This window comes from Hyposmocoma kahamanoa, unplaced genomic scaffold (assembly GCF_003589595.1).
Source record: "Hyposmocoma kahamanoa isolate Upper Pololo Valley unplaced genomic scaffold, ASM358959v1 224, whole genome shotgun sequence".
NCBI classification, from domain to species: Eukaryota; Metazoa; Arthropoda; class Insecta; order Lepidoptera; family Cosmopterigidae; genus Hyposmocoma; species Hyposmocoma kahamanoa.
This window is the reverse complement of record NW_020653743.1, coordinates 10,250,368-10,268,112: the sequence shown is the minus strand read 5'-3', so window position 1 is coordinate 10,268,112 and position 17,745 is coordinate 10,250,368. Positions and strand designations below refer to the sequence as shown.

The following is a 17,745-nucleotide window of genomic DNA, read 5'->3' as shown; positions in this document are numbered from 1 at the left end:
AATCTTAATGTCTTTAACTGTACCCAGTGACTCATAGCGACAGTATCTGCGAACAGATTGAGATTGATGCGCCTGAGCATATAACTGTGGGCGCAATTTGCCACACAGTATGCAGCCAGATCCTGTCAACTTTTTTGGCCGCCATATTGGTATGCCGACCGTGCTCAAAATAGTGACATGTTGCGACTAAATATGTGAAGATATCGTGTTGGTACTTTTGTGGTCAGAGATCTGGTTGGTTGTTTAAAAAACAATAGGCGAAGACGTTTGTGGAGTTTTAAAAACAATGTTAGTATAGGCATACAATGGGAGAGCGCTGCCCACTGGCATTGTGTAGCCCCGACCTTATTTCGGAATAAATGGATATTTGATCTAACCCTTAGTGCTATTTAAACTAAATTCATATGTATCTTTATTTCGTAGGCAAGTATATTTATTGACTTATTTATTTATTTATTTAATGCACAAAACAGTTTACATTCGATGGTACTCCAATAAATGTTACAATTTATGGTCTTAATCTAGGATGTAAACCTAACATATGTACATACAGCATGATCATTCAACTCGTAAACATTTCTATTAAAAAGTAAGCAAACAGTTTCTTAGACATGTGAATATGGATAAAAATGAAATAATACATAAAAGCTTAAAAACTAGTGGAAATAAAAATACCAATGATGACTAACGAGAAGACGATATTACAATTGTAACCGTCATATTTATTAAACTCTAGTACTGATTTCCCCGAGAAGAATAAGTTTGAAACTAGGGATTGCTCTTTAAGCTTATTATTTAACTAACAGTAACTTTTCACAAACTCGAGTTTTTTTTCCGAAATAACGTTTTTTCGAATTTTCATTGCACCGAAAACCGAATTATAACGAAACCGTTGTTCTTTCAGGATTTGTTGGATGTTTATCGCAAAGACACGATTTGGTTTGGTTAAGTTAGGTTTAAAAGAAAAAATATTTTCCTCTCAAAATTACTAGTTATTTCTAGTTATTTCTGGAAAATGTCATTTCGGACTACTGATAGGTAACTCATCCGTCCGATTCAAATATTATATATACGACCAGATAAAGAGACAATGTTAAGTATGAAGCTTTATTCGCATCATGCGTCTTTTAAATTTGGTCGAGTGTTACTTATTTCACAGTCATTGTTTCGGACGGATAACGAGAGTACAGCCTGAAAGAGCTAAACAGGTCACTACCATGGATTTTTGCCATGGATTTTTGCCATTGACTTATGCAGAAGCGGTATAGTATAAAAAAAATAATAATTAAAAATCACTTATCTAGTTTTTGTATTTGGTTTTCGACTTTTAGCCGTAGCGCAATCTATGAGAAATCTTAAGTATTTCGTCACCCAGTTAGATACCTTTACAGCTACCAGCCCTGGCGATGTCGCTATTCATTGTATTTAAATTTTTATTGAATTGATATTCAATTGTTTTTTATGTGAAATTACTCCACTAGGTTGTTATAATTATTAATACAAAGATGGAACACTCAGAAAAGCCAGCCAGTCAGGGCTAGTAGCTGTAAAGGTATCTAACTGGGTGACGAAATACTTCAGATTTCTCATAGATGGCGCTAAGTCGTTGAAAAACATATCCAGTTGTTAAGTTTTCGAAATCAAACTACTCAAATTCAAATCATTTTTTTCGGAATATTACATCCATATTATTATATAAAATTCCAAAATCATAAAGCGCACACATACATTACATTAGATAATTAAATAAATTCAAATACAAATGAAATGAAATCAATAAAGAACCATAAAATAAAAACAAACACAAGACTCAATTAATTAATAATAATAATGTATCATGCACTATGTTTCTTACATATATAGGTTCATCTAGTGGGTTTGAATGGGACAGCACGATCTATTATACTCGAAACAAAAATACGCGTTTCAGATCCGAAAACATAGTTTCATTCCCTATAAAAAAAACTTAGTATAAAGTTTTTGTTTCATTGTAGTATTAAACCTCGTAAATGGCAAATTTTGAATATCAATCGGAATCTTATTAATATATAATATAAATTAATGCCTGTGAAATGAATTGGTGCCTTTGTGAAGACAACTGTCAAGAATAGCCGGTGTATTTTTATTCCTTATATTAATGTTATGTTTTAGTCAATGTAATGATCTAAAGTGTAATCATAATAATCTAATCCTGCCCATGATCAGAACTAACTACAGCAAGAGGACAATAGGTTTTGAAGGAGTGCAAATCTTTAACAAACTCCCGGCAAATGTAAAGGATGCGGAGTCATTTAGTTCATTTAAATCGAAATTGTATGAACATATTATTAACGACCATTCATTACTGAAAGAAAGATTTAATTTGTATAATAATGATGTAAATTTGTTAACAGTTGAACTCTCAACTCATGTTTGTGTCTAATGGTGGTATATCATTGTGTAGTTTGTACCGCGGCTTGGACTGGAATATTGTTAATTTACTGATTAGTTTTTAAGTTCTCATGTAAGTGACAATTGTCTTAATGAGAATAAAATATCTTTGAACTCAAGTGTAAATTGTTTACCTATGAATTAAAGCTATATGTGAATTTAGTGTACCGTAACATTTTGAAGAATTGGAGAAATCGTATTTAGTATCTCAAAATAGTATAAAAACTCATGTTTTACAAGCAAAATTTTATGCAAATTACGTCTATTACTACGTCGAAAACAACCTGGTACTAAAACATGTTGAAGCGTATTTTACCTAAGGAATTATTTATTCCTTAGGTAAAATACGATGTTCAATACTGAAACCCCTCGAAAAGGGCGCTTCAGCCCATGCCAATTTCGCTCTACCCGAACAGTTGAGCACGTCAAAAACATAATTGGTGTGCCCTTGATGTCCTTCACCGAGTACAAAGATGGTGGAAAGCGTAACTGGATGAGTTATGTACTAAACACCGATGAAATGTATCGAAGGTAAAATACTTTTGTGTTGCAAAATGGATTTTTTTGAGCACGGGAAATTACGAATACCTATAAGAACACAAAATGGCATCGGTACATTAAAAATGTTCTACCTTATTTATGGCTTTCGTAAATGTCTATCAGTCCACATTTTTATTGACATAATGTATCACTTTTTCTTCTAATAAAGTTACCTAATAAGAAATAGTGATTATACACATGTATACAAAATTAGGAGCACGGGGAAGTACGAGACCTATAAGAACACATAATGGCATCGGCATATTAGATTTTCTACCGTATTTTATGGAGTTTGTATATCAATATCGATATAATGTATCACTATTTCTTCTACTAAATACTTACCTAATTAGAAAAGAATTGTGATTCTCGTAACCCATACAAATTTTGTCACATTGAAAAACCAATTTCGCTGATTCGAAATACACTGAGAAAAGACAAGATGCCGTAACGATTTCCTCTCTAATAACTTTCGAAGTCGCTTGTATAGAACCACCTCACCCCATCTGCATAGAGGTCAACGACCTCCGCCCCACAGCCTCCCCAATATTTGCGGATTTGAATATAGCCTGAAACCCTCGTATTAGATTTTCTCTTCGAAGAGTTTTAAGATATTTATTTCGACGAATTTTTTGTTCGTTTTCTTATAAGATGCTTAAGCTGGCGTGAGAGGAATAAGTAGAAATTGAACTGCCTCCGTGGCCGAACGGTTACCATGCCGGACTGTCACGCAGAGGTCCCAGGTTTGATTCCCGGGCCGGGAGAAATAGTTGTATGGCCTACAATTATTTCTCTCGTGAGTTTGGGTGTAATTTGTGGTTGTCTAAGTGTGTGTCCATGGCACCCGCGACACAGGGTTTCCCTAGTGCAGGTCTATGTTGAGTTTGTGCGTTATTTATATTTATTTATTTATTTATATATATTGCTTATTCGGATTATAATACTTAGCACAGATTGCCTTGAAAGCTGTTTACAAGTACATTCTAGAAAATCTGCGTTGTTGTACTCTCTCTCACTTGGATTCATTAGTGGAGTCTGCCTTCTGTTTTCCTGTTCTATTCCTTTCTACTGGACGCGTCCACACTCTATCACCATAAAAAGAAAAACGCCAGTACTTCTCTTGATAACATCTAAATAACTGATCTTATATCCTCTGAATCTGTGTTCTGGAAGTACGTATTGAAACAAATGTAGGAAACTAAAGAAGTTGCTTCTATATATAAATGATTTAGTAGTTTTCATAGTAACTAATTACATACTGAGAAACAGTCGTATTGTATGTTTGTTTAAACACACGTAAGGCAATGGAATTTAAACTGCGAGCAGTAAGCGTCAATGACTGTATCATGATTCATTACAGTACGGATTATTATTAGTTGAAATGTCCTCTAAGCTAATGAAATACGGATGGGTGGCAAAGTAGTAAAGCAAAGATATCTATGTAATATCCATAGATATTGTACAGAGTGTTGCCAGTGGGTGGAATTTGTAATTATTTAGGCAGTGAAAGTAACTTTGTGCATAAGTATAGAAATGAATCAAATACATTTTCACTAACAATACCATACACTGGCAAAGCACGTATATTATAGTCTGTGTAGTTCAGAGTTGCTAGCGTGTACCCTCGTTATACAGTTCCGGCGAGCATCCGGCTCGAAGGATCAGGACGGAAATGGATAAAAAATGACGCGGATCACTGACGTCGTTTAGGGTAGTCTGAGATTTGGTAGTTGAACTGCAAAATTAGAGGTTTTTGAATAGGAAAGAAGTATCAAGATTATTAAGAAGGGATCATGTTCCCGTAAGTATGCTTAAGTACGTGCACTTTTGTAATAATTGATTAAAGACAGTAATTAGGCTATGTATGTTGTAAACAATTTAATGTTGTCTCATCTTTGATCTATCATAATGTAGTACTATATTTCTATAATTTTTTTTATTATTTATTTCAACTAATATGTTTTTGATGTAAACTAAACTTGTAACTCTACAAGAACAAGGGTGGTTATGAAATATTAATAACATTGGAAAAAGTATTTTGAAAACATAAGAAAATCTATTCAAAAGTCAGTTCTGTTTGCAGCGACTGAAACTAGACTAAACTCCCAAGGTCGCTAAACGCACTCCGCCCTCCTACCTGGCTCACCACCCCGACGCCCCCACACGTGGTTGCCATGACGACGCAGCTTCCCCGCCCACTACGTCCCAACTCTCAAGATATTCGCAGACGCGTCCGCATTGGTGAAATAAAGGGGTGGTGTAGGTATTCTACCCTAGTGTGCGTGCAAGCTATGGCGATTCCCTTCTCTGCAACGGGGTTAAAAATTAAACCCGATAGGGGCTTCGGAAAATTCGCAAAACCTTCTCTGAATAGGGTGTTGACGTCGTTTGCATTTTCATTTTTTCCAAGTGCACTTTTTAAAATAAGGTGCTGTAAAATGCAGAAGGTCAGAGTATAAGTTTTATAGATGTAATAATCTTAACGAGGACCAAGCCCCTTGACTAGCTAGTATCTAAATAGGAACGGCCGCTCGTTAACAAACCCATTCAATTCTGAAGTATTAGTCGATGGAGGCAACATTTCTCGCGTCCCACCGCCGCGAGATCCAATTAGTGACTGACGCCAGCTCAAGTGCCTGTGACGTCACGCCACGCTTTCAATAACTACCCTCTTACAGTCAAAAGCTGCCCACTTCACCTGGTCTTTATTACTCACAAGTATTAGGCAAAGAAGCGGTACTAATTTAAAAAATTACAAATCAAACATTTAACGAGAAAACTTCAGGTAATAACTAGCAAGCTCCACCGCAATCTAATTGCGTGATTTTATTTTTAAATTATTACGAGCTGTCAGTTGAACAAAGAGCGCTTGCCTTTTGTTTTCTACCGGTCGCGCCATAGACAAATCTTATTATGGAAATATTTTCAAATTAAGAACTTGCTCCCGCATTATACGTCTCGACTGTCATCATTGTCTATGCGTTCTTTTTGTTCGGCCTCGCATGTCGTGGTTTTTCGACCACCGTTTCGGTTTATTCTCTTTTTCTTTTTTTAGCAGCCCGAACGTGAATGGCGGGCTTTGTTTGTGCGTGTTTTATTATTAATTAGTGGGGCTTCTTTTGTTCGTGGTAATTATTGTCTTAATAAGCAGTTCCTGCTTTTGAAATACGGACGTAGTGCGGAGGAATTGTCAGCCCTTTTAGTTTTTAAATGAGTTGAAATGATGCGGAGTTTTAAACAGGTTTCGGTTAGGGCTTCTCACTTTTGTTTGTGACGGAAAGTAGTTAGAAGACTTTAAACGCTCTTGCTCTTGTGAAGTGAGTTTATGGTGCGTAATTATTGTTCTAGTTAATGTTGTCGACTACTTACTTGAGAACGTGATGTAGGTACATATTAGTTTTTAGAATCAAGCAACTAAAATTTATAATGGACTTTGAAACTGAGAAGTGCTTGTATAAAGTTTAAACTGCTAATTACGATAACTTTTATTCCTTTGTAAATTTGCATTTTGTCAATCTTTTATATCCTTTCACAATTTGTTTTTATCACAGACACTCGACCGCTAAGTACATTATTTTAATAATGCGAAAAAACCATCTACGTGTCACCCGGTGTCGTTTATTTCGCATAATAAAGTTCTGAAAAGAAGTCTGGTTTAATTAGAGGTGAGACACTCGGGAAGCGAGGCTGAATGGCCCCGCGTTGGGCGCCATTTTGCATAATTGGGCGACGACGAGGGTAGAACGAAATTTATACGGTGCTAGCGCCAATTTACTTGCTAATGACGCGTCTTCCTCGACTAGCCCGCGTTTTGTTATGCTCTTGTTTTTGAGCGGGGAAATAGTTAATTTTTTCTAAAGTGGACGTTTTAAAGTGCCAAATGATACTTGAATGGCGTTTTGAATTAATTTTTACTGACGTTGCGAAATGAGCTGTTCTTTGCCTTTGTCATACTCACTTATTTTGGCTAGTTTATTAGCAATTATAAATTTCAAGGCTTCTTGTCTATTTCATGGAATAACGATTTTTTCGAAGTAACATCTACGACTCAGATGTTTTCATTTATATTTGATATTTATTAACTGGTCGTTAACACCTATTGAGAATAAACGGTGTAAATTTAAGAATGAACATTACAACTAACATTATATTTTTCCTTGTTACAGACGGGCAAGATGGGTCTCCCGGCGGGCGGGGGTCTCTCCCTATTCTGCCCCGGTGGGGAGCTCGGCCAGCCGCCGCCGGCGCATATGGGCATTCCACCGCCTTACCAGCTCGATTCCAAACTCGGTAAGTAGTAGTTTCCAACCACTTTTAAATTTTGAGATCACAAAATATTCATAATAAGTAAAATTTCAGCAAATAAAAATAATTACAATATTTATAAGTAGGCAGACTTCAAGCACTGTACACTACTGGCTTGAATTTGCCTACTTCGATGGACTAACGGTTTGCATCGTGGATGCTGGATGCGGGGGGTTCGAATCCCGGTTGGACCGATTTGGAAAATGAACTTTTCTAGGGAGAGATTCCGTAACTTGAGACGAGGCAGTTGGTGCGGTTGTCTGGCACACATAGTATTAAAAACTGCCCGGATATCTAATGGATATTAAAAATGAGTTGGATTTTTATGTCTATTCAAGATTATTTTCAGTTAACTGGAATTCTCAATATGACATACCTATCATAACAAAACTTTATACCACATTTCGAAATGTACACATAACTTTTCTTTTTCATAATAAAGGAATCGATACAACAGCTGATATTATCATGTTGTATTAAAGACGAAAAACAAATAATTGAACTTTCGAAAGTCGTAATATTAATGATAGGAAATGTCTACGCAATATGTTCCGGTTTCGAGTTATTTAAAAATAACTGTTTGAATTGCAAATTTCATTCATTCATTCGAAAATAAAACGTGGTTTTTACTGATAAGTTAGTTCACAACATTCTTAATTAATGAATATGTTTTTCAGCAGCTGGTTTGGCGCGGACGCCCATGTACCCTTTTCCGGGGGGTACTTACCCTTACCCCATGCTCAGTCCGGAGATGTCGCAAGTAGCAGCGTCGTGGTAAATATACCCCTTGTTATAATTATATCTTTGGCGATTTAAATCTCTGTGTGGCATTAGCATCGCTTTGGACGTGTCGCTTACCACCAGGCGGCACGACTTGTTGGTCCCGTCATTTGAGTCATTGAAAAAATATTGAAAATTATACACAATGTCCGTGATGTCGACACCATTACTCAAAATTTGTTCTCTTCTTCATAACGATTAACTTTTGCCCTTTTTTATGTAATGAAGGAGGCAAACGAGCAAACGAGCCACTTGATAGGAGGTGGTCATCGTCGCCCATGGACATTTGCAACATCAGATGAGCTGCCTATTGCGTTGCCAGCCTTTGAGAGCTCCCCCTAGGACCTTTGAACATTCTCGTTGTGTACAAACAAAATTTGTATTCCCAATTGTGTATAGAAATGGTGGAGCTTTTTCTATGCGTGTTTATAAAGTTATAATACACATTTTGTTACTTTTAATAAGTCTTGGAGGGCTACCACGACAGAGCAACTTAGATTGCTATTCTCAATGCAAGAACATCAGTATATCGCGCTTTGTGTCGCTCTCGCGTTGGGGCGCGTTCCCTTTATGTCATGATGACAGATAGTCGTGCAGTTTAAAGTGTCGTAGCATGTATATTTAAATGTGTTTGTTCACGTAGTAAAACACGATTAACTGTCGTTCATGACTTTTTGTCGTTATGACGACAGACTGTCGTGACAATGGGAAGTGCTAAAACGACAGTCGTCCAACGATAAAGAATACGTCGTGATAAAATGTGACTACATATAAACGCGGCTTCAAACATTTCTGTCGTGCAAACGAAAATGCGGCTGCCGCGAACCGATAAATTTGTTGTCACGACCTAGTAGGAATAGCTAGACACGACAGTCGTTCAACGGTAAAATAAACGTCCACGACACAGTGACGATAGCTAGTCCTGATATGGGAACAGGCTAGACGCGACAGTCGATAAATAACACGTTACGACGTAATGGAAACGCTAAGTTGCGCTCTGTTGTGTTAACCGTATAGATGTCAACTTTACAGACTTCGTTCGTTCTTCTTCTTCTACCAATAAGATAGAACTAACAGTAAATGTGTATTTCAGGCATACTCCGAGCATGTATCCGATATCATCGGCGGCCAGCGGCTTCCGGAGTCCGTACCCCACCTCGCTGCCCATCACCACTTCTAGTCTATCGAGGTATGTTGAATCGAGGTACGTTGATATCATTCTACATCTTATATAAATTTATTTTTTAACCGACTTCAAAGAAGGAAGTGGTTCTTAATTGGACCGTATGTTTTTTATGTGTATGTTACGTGATTACTCCGGACTATGTGAACCGATTTTGAGGATTCTTTTCTGTTCAATAGAGAATACCTTAGTATTGGTGGATTTAAATTTGAAGAAAATATTCCACCGCTAAGGGTGGCAAACTAAGGGATTCAATAAAACTTGACAAATAGATGTAATTCCACGAACTTTTGATGTCGGTTTTCTTTTTAAAATTATACACAATTGTATGATCACAAGAATTTATTTACATATCTATTCATAGTAGGAACTCTAACAGTATACACATGATTGATTAGATTATTCGTATAATTATGATTAGTACAACTAATCATGAATATAATTCTGATACCTCAGCCCATTACAAGTGTGCATTCAGTGACACCAAATGCATTATATCCAATCCTAAGTAAATTTATTAGGTACAGTAACACTAATATTACGTTAAATTAAATTAAAAGAATAAATAAACTAAAAGTTACCGAAATTTAATTTAAATTCTACCACGAGCTTGTTGGCGAAACATAAAAAACTCACAACGTGAGGAAATCTGCATAGCAATTTCATGATGTGTGCGAAGTTTCCAATTCGTATTTGTCTGTATATATAAATAAAAGCTTATTTGTTATAATTACAAAGATCGAACACTTAGAAAAATTCCTTCGATCTGGTTGGATTTGAACCAACGTTTTCTAGTAAACCGTGCCAGACGCTACGCCAACTAAGCCACAGAACGAGCCAGCGCACCTTACGAATTTCTTTATGTACATGTTGCAGATCTATGTTTTGTTTTTTAACGACTTTTTTGCCGGGTAATTTCACAAAAAATAAATTGAATATCATGGCGATTAAACATTTTTCCATTTAATAAACTTAATGAGATAATATTATTTGATCCTCAAAGATATAATTGATCTATTGTAAATTGTACTTTATGAAATAAACAAAATTTTTTTGTTTGATATACATGTTAATTGTTCGGAATCAAACATTAAAAAAGATGACCGTTTAGATTTTTTGAGCCTGCTGCTTTAGCAAATTTATAATGATTTTTTAAATACATGCCAAACTAATTAAATACTTAATCAACGCTGAAAAAATATTATACTGACACGCATGCATACGAGTGTATAATACCTCCTTCTGAATTATTTATATTCATATTTCTAATTATTGTCCTCTGTTAACAGTGAATTATACCGGTTCTCTCCGACACTGGGCGGCGGGCTCGGCCTCGGGCTCGGCCCCGCGCTGGTGCCTCCGCCCCCCACCAAAGCGGAACTCGAGTCCCATCATGCGCGGTATGCGAGGTATGTCACCGTCTGTATCCTATCACTCCTAGGGGTCTACTTCCGTTCTCACTAAACAATTACCGTCAAATAAGTAATACTCGAGTAAAAAAATTTAAAAATTCATACTAGGAAATGAAACTATTTTTCCAGATTCAAATCGCGTATATTTGTTTTTTGAAACAAACCGACGTTTCGGGCCCTTTACAGGTCCCATGGTCACGGTTGACTGAGGTGGTACAGTCTTCAACCAGTTATGTCTAATATTGATGCAAACCACCCTATTTTTTCACTATAGTTACAATAGTTTTTAATAAAATACCTTATTTTTAATTTTACAAAGAAAACATTCCAATTTACGCTACATTAAGTTTTACAAATTATTTTATTGAATGAATTTTTATTAAGTTTAAATTATTATTAATTAATAATAGAAATCAGAATAAACTAAAACATATTAATTAGTACTGCAGTCTTATGTCTGTTTGGGATTTTTCCTCAGAGGAAATACTGGATCCCAAACTGGTGGTACGGAGAAACCATCTTCCCTGTTGAAATTAGGATGTTTTTTAATTTCAATGGCCTCTCGCAGCATCCTGGGTAGATAACGGACTTCTTTTGCAAGGACCTGGGGTTTGTCAAACTTCATTGAATGTGTAGGTTTGTCCATGATATGCTCGCAGACTGCAGATTTGTTTACGCGACAGTGTTTGACATCAGCTATATGTTCTTTGACGCGGGTACAAATACTTCGCTTCGTTTGTCCAATATAAGAGAGACCGCACTCACAGTCAAGCTTGTTAACTCCTGCATCCTGTAAGGGGATGTTACATTTCACGGGTCTCAGGAACTGAGAAATCTTCCTCAGGGGCTTGAAATAGGTCTTAATAGATGCACGCCTGAAGACTCTTCCGATCTTGTCTGTAACACCTCCCACGTAAGGTAAAATGGCAGGTCTTCGTTCAACTGTTGGTGGTTTCACACGGGGCCTGCGGCATTGGCGTGGAATCTTCAACTTATTCGCATGTAGGACTTGCTTTATGTACTGAAGTTCCCCTGCCAGATGATTACTGTCGCAGACACCATGTGCTCTCTGAAACAAAGATTTGCTAGCTGGCTAGGATGGTGATGGGAATTACCATGGAGGTACCTATCTGTATGGGTTTTCTTTCGAAATACAGTATGGCCTAAGGTATTATTAGGATTTCTTTTAATTAAAACTTCTAAGAAAGCTAAAGTACCACAATTCTCTTGCTCCATAGTAAATTGGATCTTAGTACTAAACGAATTAAGATGGTCCAAGAAAGAAGGTATGCTATCTTTAGGTAATATTGTGAAAGTATCATCAACCTACCGTTTGAAAATCTTCGGCCTAGCTAGAGTCATGGGTAAAACTCGCTCCTCAATGTCTTCCATGAAAATATCGGCAACAACGTGAGATACCGGGGAGCCCGTCGCTACACCGTCGATTTGTAGGTAGAATTCATTATTCCACAATAGATAGCCTGATGTGAGGCAGTGTTCTAATAATTTTGCATATTCAATGGACATATTATGTTCCCTTAGCTTTCTATGTACGTACAATTTCAATGCAGTCTTTTACTGGTAGGTTGGTAAACAGCGACTGAACATCAAAACTGACTATGGTGTCATCATCAGTTAACCGTAGATCATTAATTCCACTGATGAAATGGTATGAATACTTCACAAGTGTAGAAGTGTTCCCTCTCAATGGTGACAGCACCTTTGCCACGTGTTGAGCCAGTTTGTAGGTTGGTGTGTCAATCTGGCTAACTATGGGACGGAGTGGGGTGTCAGCCTTATTTATTTTTGGTAACCCATACAATGTCGGTTTGTTCGAAAAAACAAATATACGCGATTTAAATCCGGAAAAATAGTTTCATTTCCTATGTGGAATAATCGCGAAAACCTAAGAACTCGATATACCTTTTTTTATATTAAGAAATCTTTATAACTTTGTTTTAATAATGAAAATTTAACTTGTAGTTGCCCCTGGTTTTTTTGTTTTTATAACAGCAAGTGACGGGACGAATAAGTCGTGCGCCTGGTGTTAAGCGACAACGCCTATTCATAACAGTGAAAGGAAATGAAATGAAATTTTATTTGCTTAAAACGTGATGTGAAATATGAAACACTATTACAGAACACATGTTTTTACCTGACTAGGCATGCAAAATTTTGCTTAAATTTAATTAAATTATAACACAGTCCTCGGATATGTACAAGGAATAATCAATCAATTAATACAACAAAATAATAAACTATCAATGTTTAAATATTATTAATAAATAATTATTGTCAAATACCAATAACGTTGAAAACACTTTTAATCGCTGAACATTGTAATTATTACACAATTTTACTTTAATTTTTCTAATAATAAAAAAGCTCGTACGGCGCGTGGAACGCGAACGGGGGTCTCCGCCATCTTGCGGTACGAAGCGCGGGAGGCGAGAAGGCGGTGGTTTACGGCCAGAAGCCAAGCGCGACAAAATTTACTCGCTTCGAGTGCGGGTAATTACGGCGTTATATTATTATATTAAACATACATACACATTATAATTTCATATCAACAGTTCCTTTACATAAAGCTAATTCTGACCAAGCTGATTCCGGATTCTTAGTTCAGAATACTATTTGTTGAAATTGTCACCAACAGCTTCAAATTACACACCTGGGGCCAGTAATTACGAACAAACATATCAATCAACGATATCTGTTTAAAAAATCTATCCTTTTAATCGACACCACGTGCCTCCCAACGACACGGTTAATCTAAAAGTATAATAACTGTGTTTTGAACGGTTCCATAAAGAGAGCGACAAAACGCTTTATGTTTAGTTACACGCTTTTTGTTAGGGGACGTTTTTGATATGAATCATGATTGCTTTTTTTGATATGGCTTGTTTTAAAGTGGGAAAAAAATGAATTGATTTTAGGCAAAATTTTATATGTCTGTTCAACAGTACCAAGATCACAGAGTTACTAAATTATCTGGTGATATGATTGGTGTCACCACTATATACAACGTAACGTTGTTGTATTCGTAATAATTAATTGTTTACTTTGCTTTTAACCCAGTCAGGGTTAGTACCTTTTTAGCGCGAGTGGATCTCATTTACAACTTTGATGGAAAAAATATGTTTACTTAGTTTTCAATTCACAAGTGTACTACGCTGTATACAATAATTAATTCTCGTAAAAATTCTTTGTCGTCCATATGCCTTATTCACTTTAATTTCAATTTATTATTATTTCAATTTAATTTCGAAACTAAGTACTGTGATAGTTTTCTCTCAATAGGCAAACATATTTCTTATAGTATCAACGACATTAACATTAACAGGGAGCGCAGGGCGTTGGCAGTAAGGTACAATATGCTGGCCCGCAGTTTGCACGTTGTATTAGAAACGTAAAGCTCACGCTTTTTAAAGTATTTTGCCAATCTTTTTACACGTGCAGCTTGTGGGTCAAGTGTTCACAGAAAGCGTATCGCGCCCTGTGCGTCCAGTATAATGACGTTTTCAGAATGCTGTTGGGATTGCCGCGCTACTATAGGGCTTCGGGAATGTTTACTGATGCGCGAGTGGATCGCAATCACGCCGCGATTCCGCCGCACAGCATCCGCGTGCATCTAACTGTCATGGCAAAGTACGCTTTATTTATTTCGCTTGTACGTTTTAACTTAAATGAGCATCGAGGGCGCGCGGGCGAGACTGGCTCGTCTTTGGTCTACGCGGTAATCGCGCGGCGGCCGGGCGCTGACCGCGCGGAGGTTTTATTATTCAGACGAATTTAGATCTTGTTGTCTTTTTCTTGTCTTGGCTCTCTTTTTTCTTACCTTTGTCTTGTCTTTCGCGTCGTTTAACTGGGCTCTTAATGCCTACACGTTACTCTACACTTGTAAATCCCGTCACTTGATATTATAAAAAATATATTTAAGTAAAAATTTACATAGGATCCGTTATAGTGTGCGTCCGTACGCGATACGCAGCGGGCGTGCAGACATAGGTAAAGGTATGGTAAGATTGTCTCCAAACTACGGTTTCCGATAATAACTTATATAGATTACTTGTTACGTAGACTACTTGTTAATTACATTTCATTATACATAACACGTAAATACGCAATATCGCCTATTATTATGATTTTACCCTTAAACAAGAACCCTTCTGTACAAAATCAAGATAAGCCAAATTACAACGCGTGACAGATGCATTTTTGTACCCACTTAGGAACTTTCATTTATTAAAACTGCAATTTGTAAAATTGTTTTAACGTTTAAACTTGTGTAATTTGAATTATGGAATGTATCGCTTTGATAGGCTTTTTTTAGGCCAGCCGTGACATTGAGACCTGTAAAGGGTCTGAAAATTTTGTTTAAAAAACAATTGTACACGACAACGATCGGAAAAAAGTTATTTAATTTCCAATTATGGAATCTAGTTTATATACGAAAATTACCTAGATACAAAATATTACTTACCTTTATCGATTTTATTACTGTCCAAAAATGCATTGGACTATATGTCACGTCTTGGTAGCTCAACGGTTTGAATTGTAAATGTAGCTGGTTGAGGAGTTCCGGGGTTCGATTCTTGTTAAGACTAATTTCGGAAATTAACATTTCTATGTTCTTGTCTGGGGTTCTGGGTGGGAATTCATAGAATTTAAAGTGCATTCCGTTGTCTGGTACTCATAGCACGGGGAAGTCCCTAGTTTGAGACCAGGTAGTTGGTTGTGGTTGTCTGACACATCATTATCATTACATCATAGTTTTTGTTCATCTTTTTAACCGACTTGAAAAAAGGAGGAGGTTCTCAAGTTAATTCGACTGTATTTTTTTTGTATGTTACTCGATTATTCCGGCATTTGTAAACCGATTTTGATAATTAATTTTTGTTGATAGTATAGTAGTCCCATTTAAATTTGAAAAAAATATTCCGCCTGTAAGGGTGGCTAACTAGGGGATGAATCTGGTTTCGCGCATTTTCCTTTTAGCTTCTATTTGACATTTAGCTTGCTCGTCTCTGTTTCCTGTGGAGTCAACATGTGCGTTGGTGCTAGCCTCGTCTAAGGGTCCCAGAATCCATAAACTGTCTGGTAATATATTAAGCCTTTGGCTAAGGAGGCGCGCTCTGATATATTTTTTCATCACTAGCTAATATTTTTTATAAATCTTTGGCAAAGTTTTAAGATATTTAAAGCAAATGTAAAACAAGCTCTTTATACTAAAGGTTAAACAGATTTGCATACTTATGAAAATAATCATTATCATTGTCATTCCCCTTGCTTCTTCTTCTTGGTGTGCCGCTTCTCTACGAAGGTTGACGACCATTATAGCTATTCTCATCTTTGAAGCTGCCGCACGAAAGAGGGAACGTGTGCAAAAGTGGAACCGATCTCTCAGGTTCTTCAACCACGAGGTTTTCCTTCTACCTCGACTACACTTTTCTTGTACTTTTCCCTGCATTATTAATTGAAGAACCCGGTATCTATTGCCCTTTATTACGTGGCCAAAATACTGCAGCTTCCTTTCCTTGACAATTCTGAGTATTTCCAATTTTTTCGCATTGGACGAAGAACCTCAACATTGGTGACCTTTCGTACCCACGAATTGCCAAGTATCCGTCTGTACAGCTACATCTCAAAGGTCACCAGTTTTGAGCGTAATGCTGGAGTCAAGTTCCAACACTCCATAGCAAACAGCAAGGTACTGAAGACATACTTATAGACTTCCCTTTGCAATGGCGGTAAAAACTTATAATAAAATACCAGAACATATAAAGACGGAAAACAGTATAGAAAATCTAAACTATATGGTTTGATATATTTAATAATGGACAAAGGACAGCTATAAATGAACTAAAAATATGAATACATAAAATGTAATTAATAATCAATATGATAATGTAAAGTAAATTGATTTCCATTTTATTTCAATGTTTAATTTGAGTTGGATTTCGTTTGTTGAATTTTATATAAAATTTTTTGTTTAGAATAATTCAATAATTTGAATGTTTGTTATGTAACGGTACCCTACCAGGGTACATGTCGGTACTGTTGTAATTTTTTTTTAATATACACCATGTCGACCACATGATTGCAATAAATAAATGAATTATGAATTATTCTAAAGGTAGAGCCGTAGACTGCAATGGTCGATTACAGAAACACTTCACAAATTACATTATAGAGAACTTGTTACATGTTATGTGACATTCGATATTCTACTCTCGTGATTCACTCAAATACCGATCAAAATTCTTCGCTTAATTAATAAATAAAGACATAATATACTACCATGCTTACGTTACCTATAACGTTAGCGACATTCCTTTAGTAATACGATCTCGTAAGTTCCAGTTGCATGTAAAAAAGAAATTTGTAATCTTACACCTCTCAACGCGTCAGATTCGAGTTTTACAAACGATACGTCAGTACACAATCATTGTACACTTTGCACTAGGTTGGGTCTCAGTTTTGGCGATAAGCGAACTATTAAGACATAATTAAGGCTTTAATTTCGGGAATCTCGGTTCCGAAACTCGAGATTGATGTTTTCAGTCTCGGAAATATCGAAACCTTTGAGATTTAAATCACATAATGCACGTGAAACTAAATACTGTCTTAACTCAAAATGGTGCAATTATTCTTAATTCACGAAGACTAGATTTGAAAATCCAAAAAAATACTGAATAGTAGTGAAAGATTTATATTCTCATTTATACGTGGATAACCAAATAATATGCACGAATAAAAATAATCCTATAATTAGCAATAAGATCCATTCAGTGATTTATTTTAACTTTGAGACCTTGTTTTCTCAAACTGTTTTGCATTGCGTTCTACTGGTGGTTATGTCATCGAATTTTGCAATTATCCTACATTCATGAAATAGTAGAATTGAGGCTCACTGCATCACGCACTTCGAGCGAAGTGAGAAGCCCCAATCGTACCCTACTCACATAATTAAACAATCTTTAAAAATCTACTATACTATCTAATCTGATTACATAGACATGGCAGTATTGTAGAGTGAAGTTTAGTATAATCTGTGAAAATTGAAGAACGATTGTATTGTATTTGTATTGTAAC

The 17,745-nt window shown here is 36.3% G+C and overlaps 1 protein-coding gene across 7 annotated transcripts in view; it reads left to right on the top strand.

The window, feature by feature from the left end:
* Positions 1-17,745, top strand: part of LOC113228233 (protein pangolin, isoforms A/H/I/S) — a 255,470-nt gene that overhangs the window by 219,235 nt on the left and 18,490 nt on the right. For 4 of the 7 annotated variants that reach the window (XM_026461497.1, XM_026461495.1, XM_026461501.1 and 1 more), the window contains exons 5-8: positions 7,137-7,260; positions 7,953-8,049; positions 9,149-9,259; positions 10,528-10,647. In XM_026461497.1, coding sequence (XP_026317282.1) covers positions 7,137-7,260; positions 7,953-8,049; positions 9,149-9,259; positions 10,528-10,647 — 452 coding nt within the window. The remainder of the gene's footprint in view (positions 1-7,136; positions 7,261-7,952; positions 8,050-9,148; positions 9,260-10,527; positions 10,648-17,745) is intronic. The other 3 variants (XM_026461499.1, XM_026461496.1, XM_026461498.1) reach the window with 3 other exon arrangements.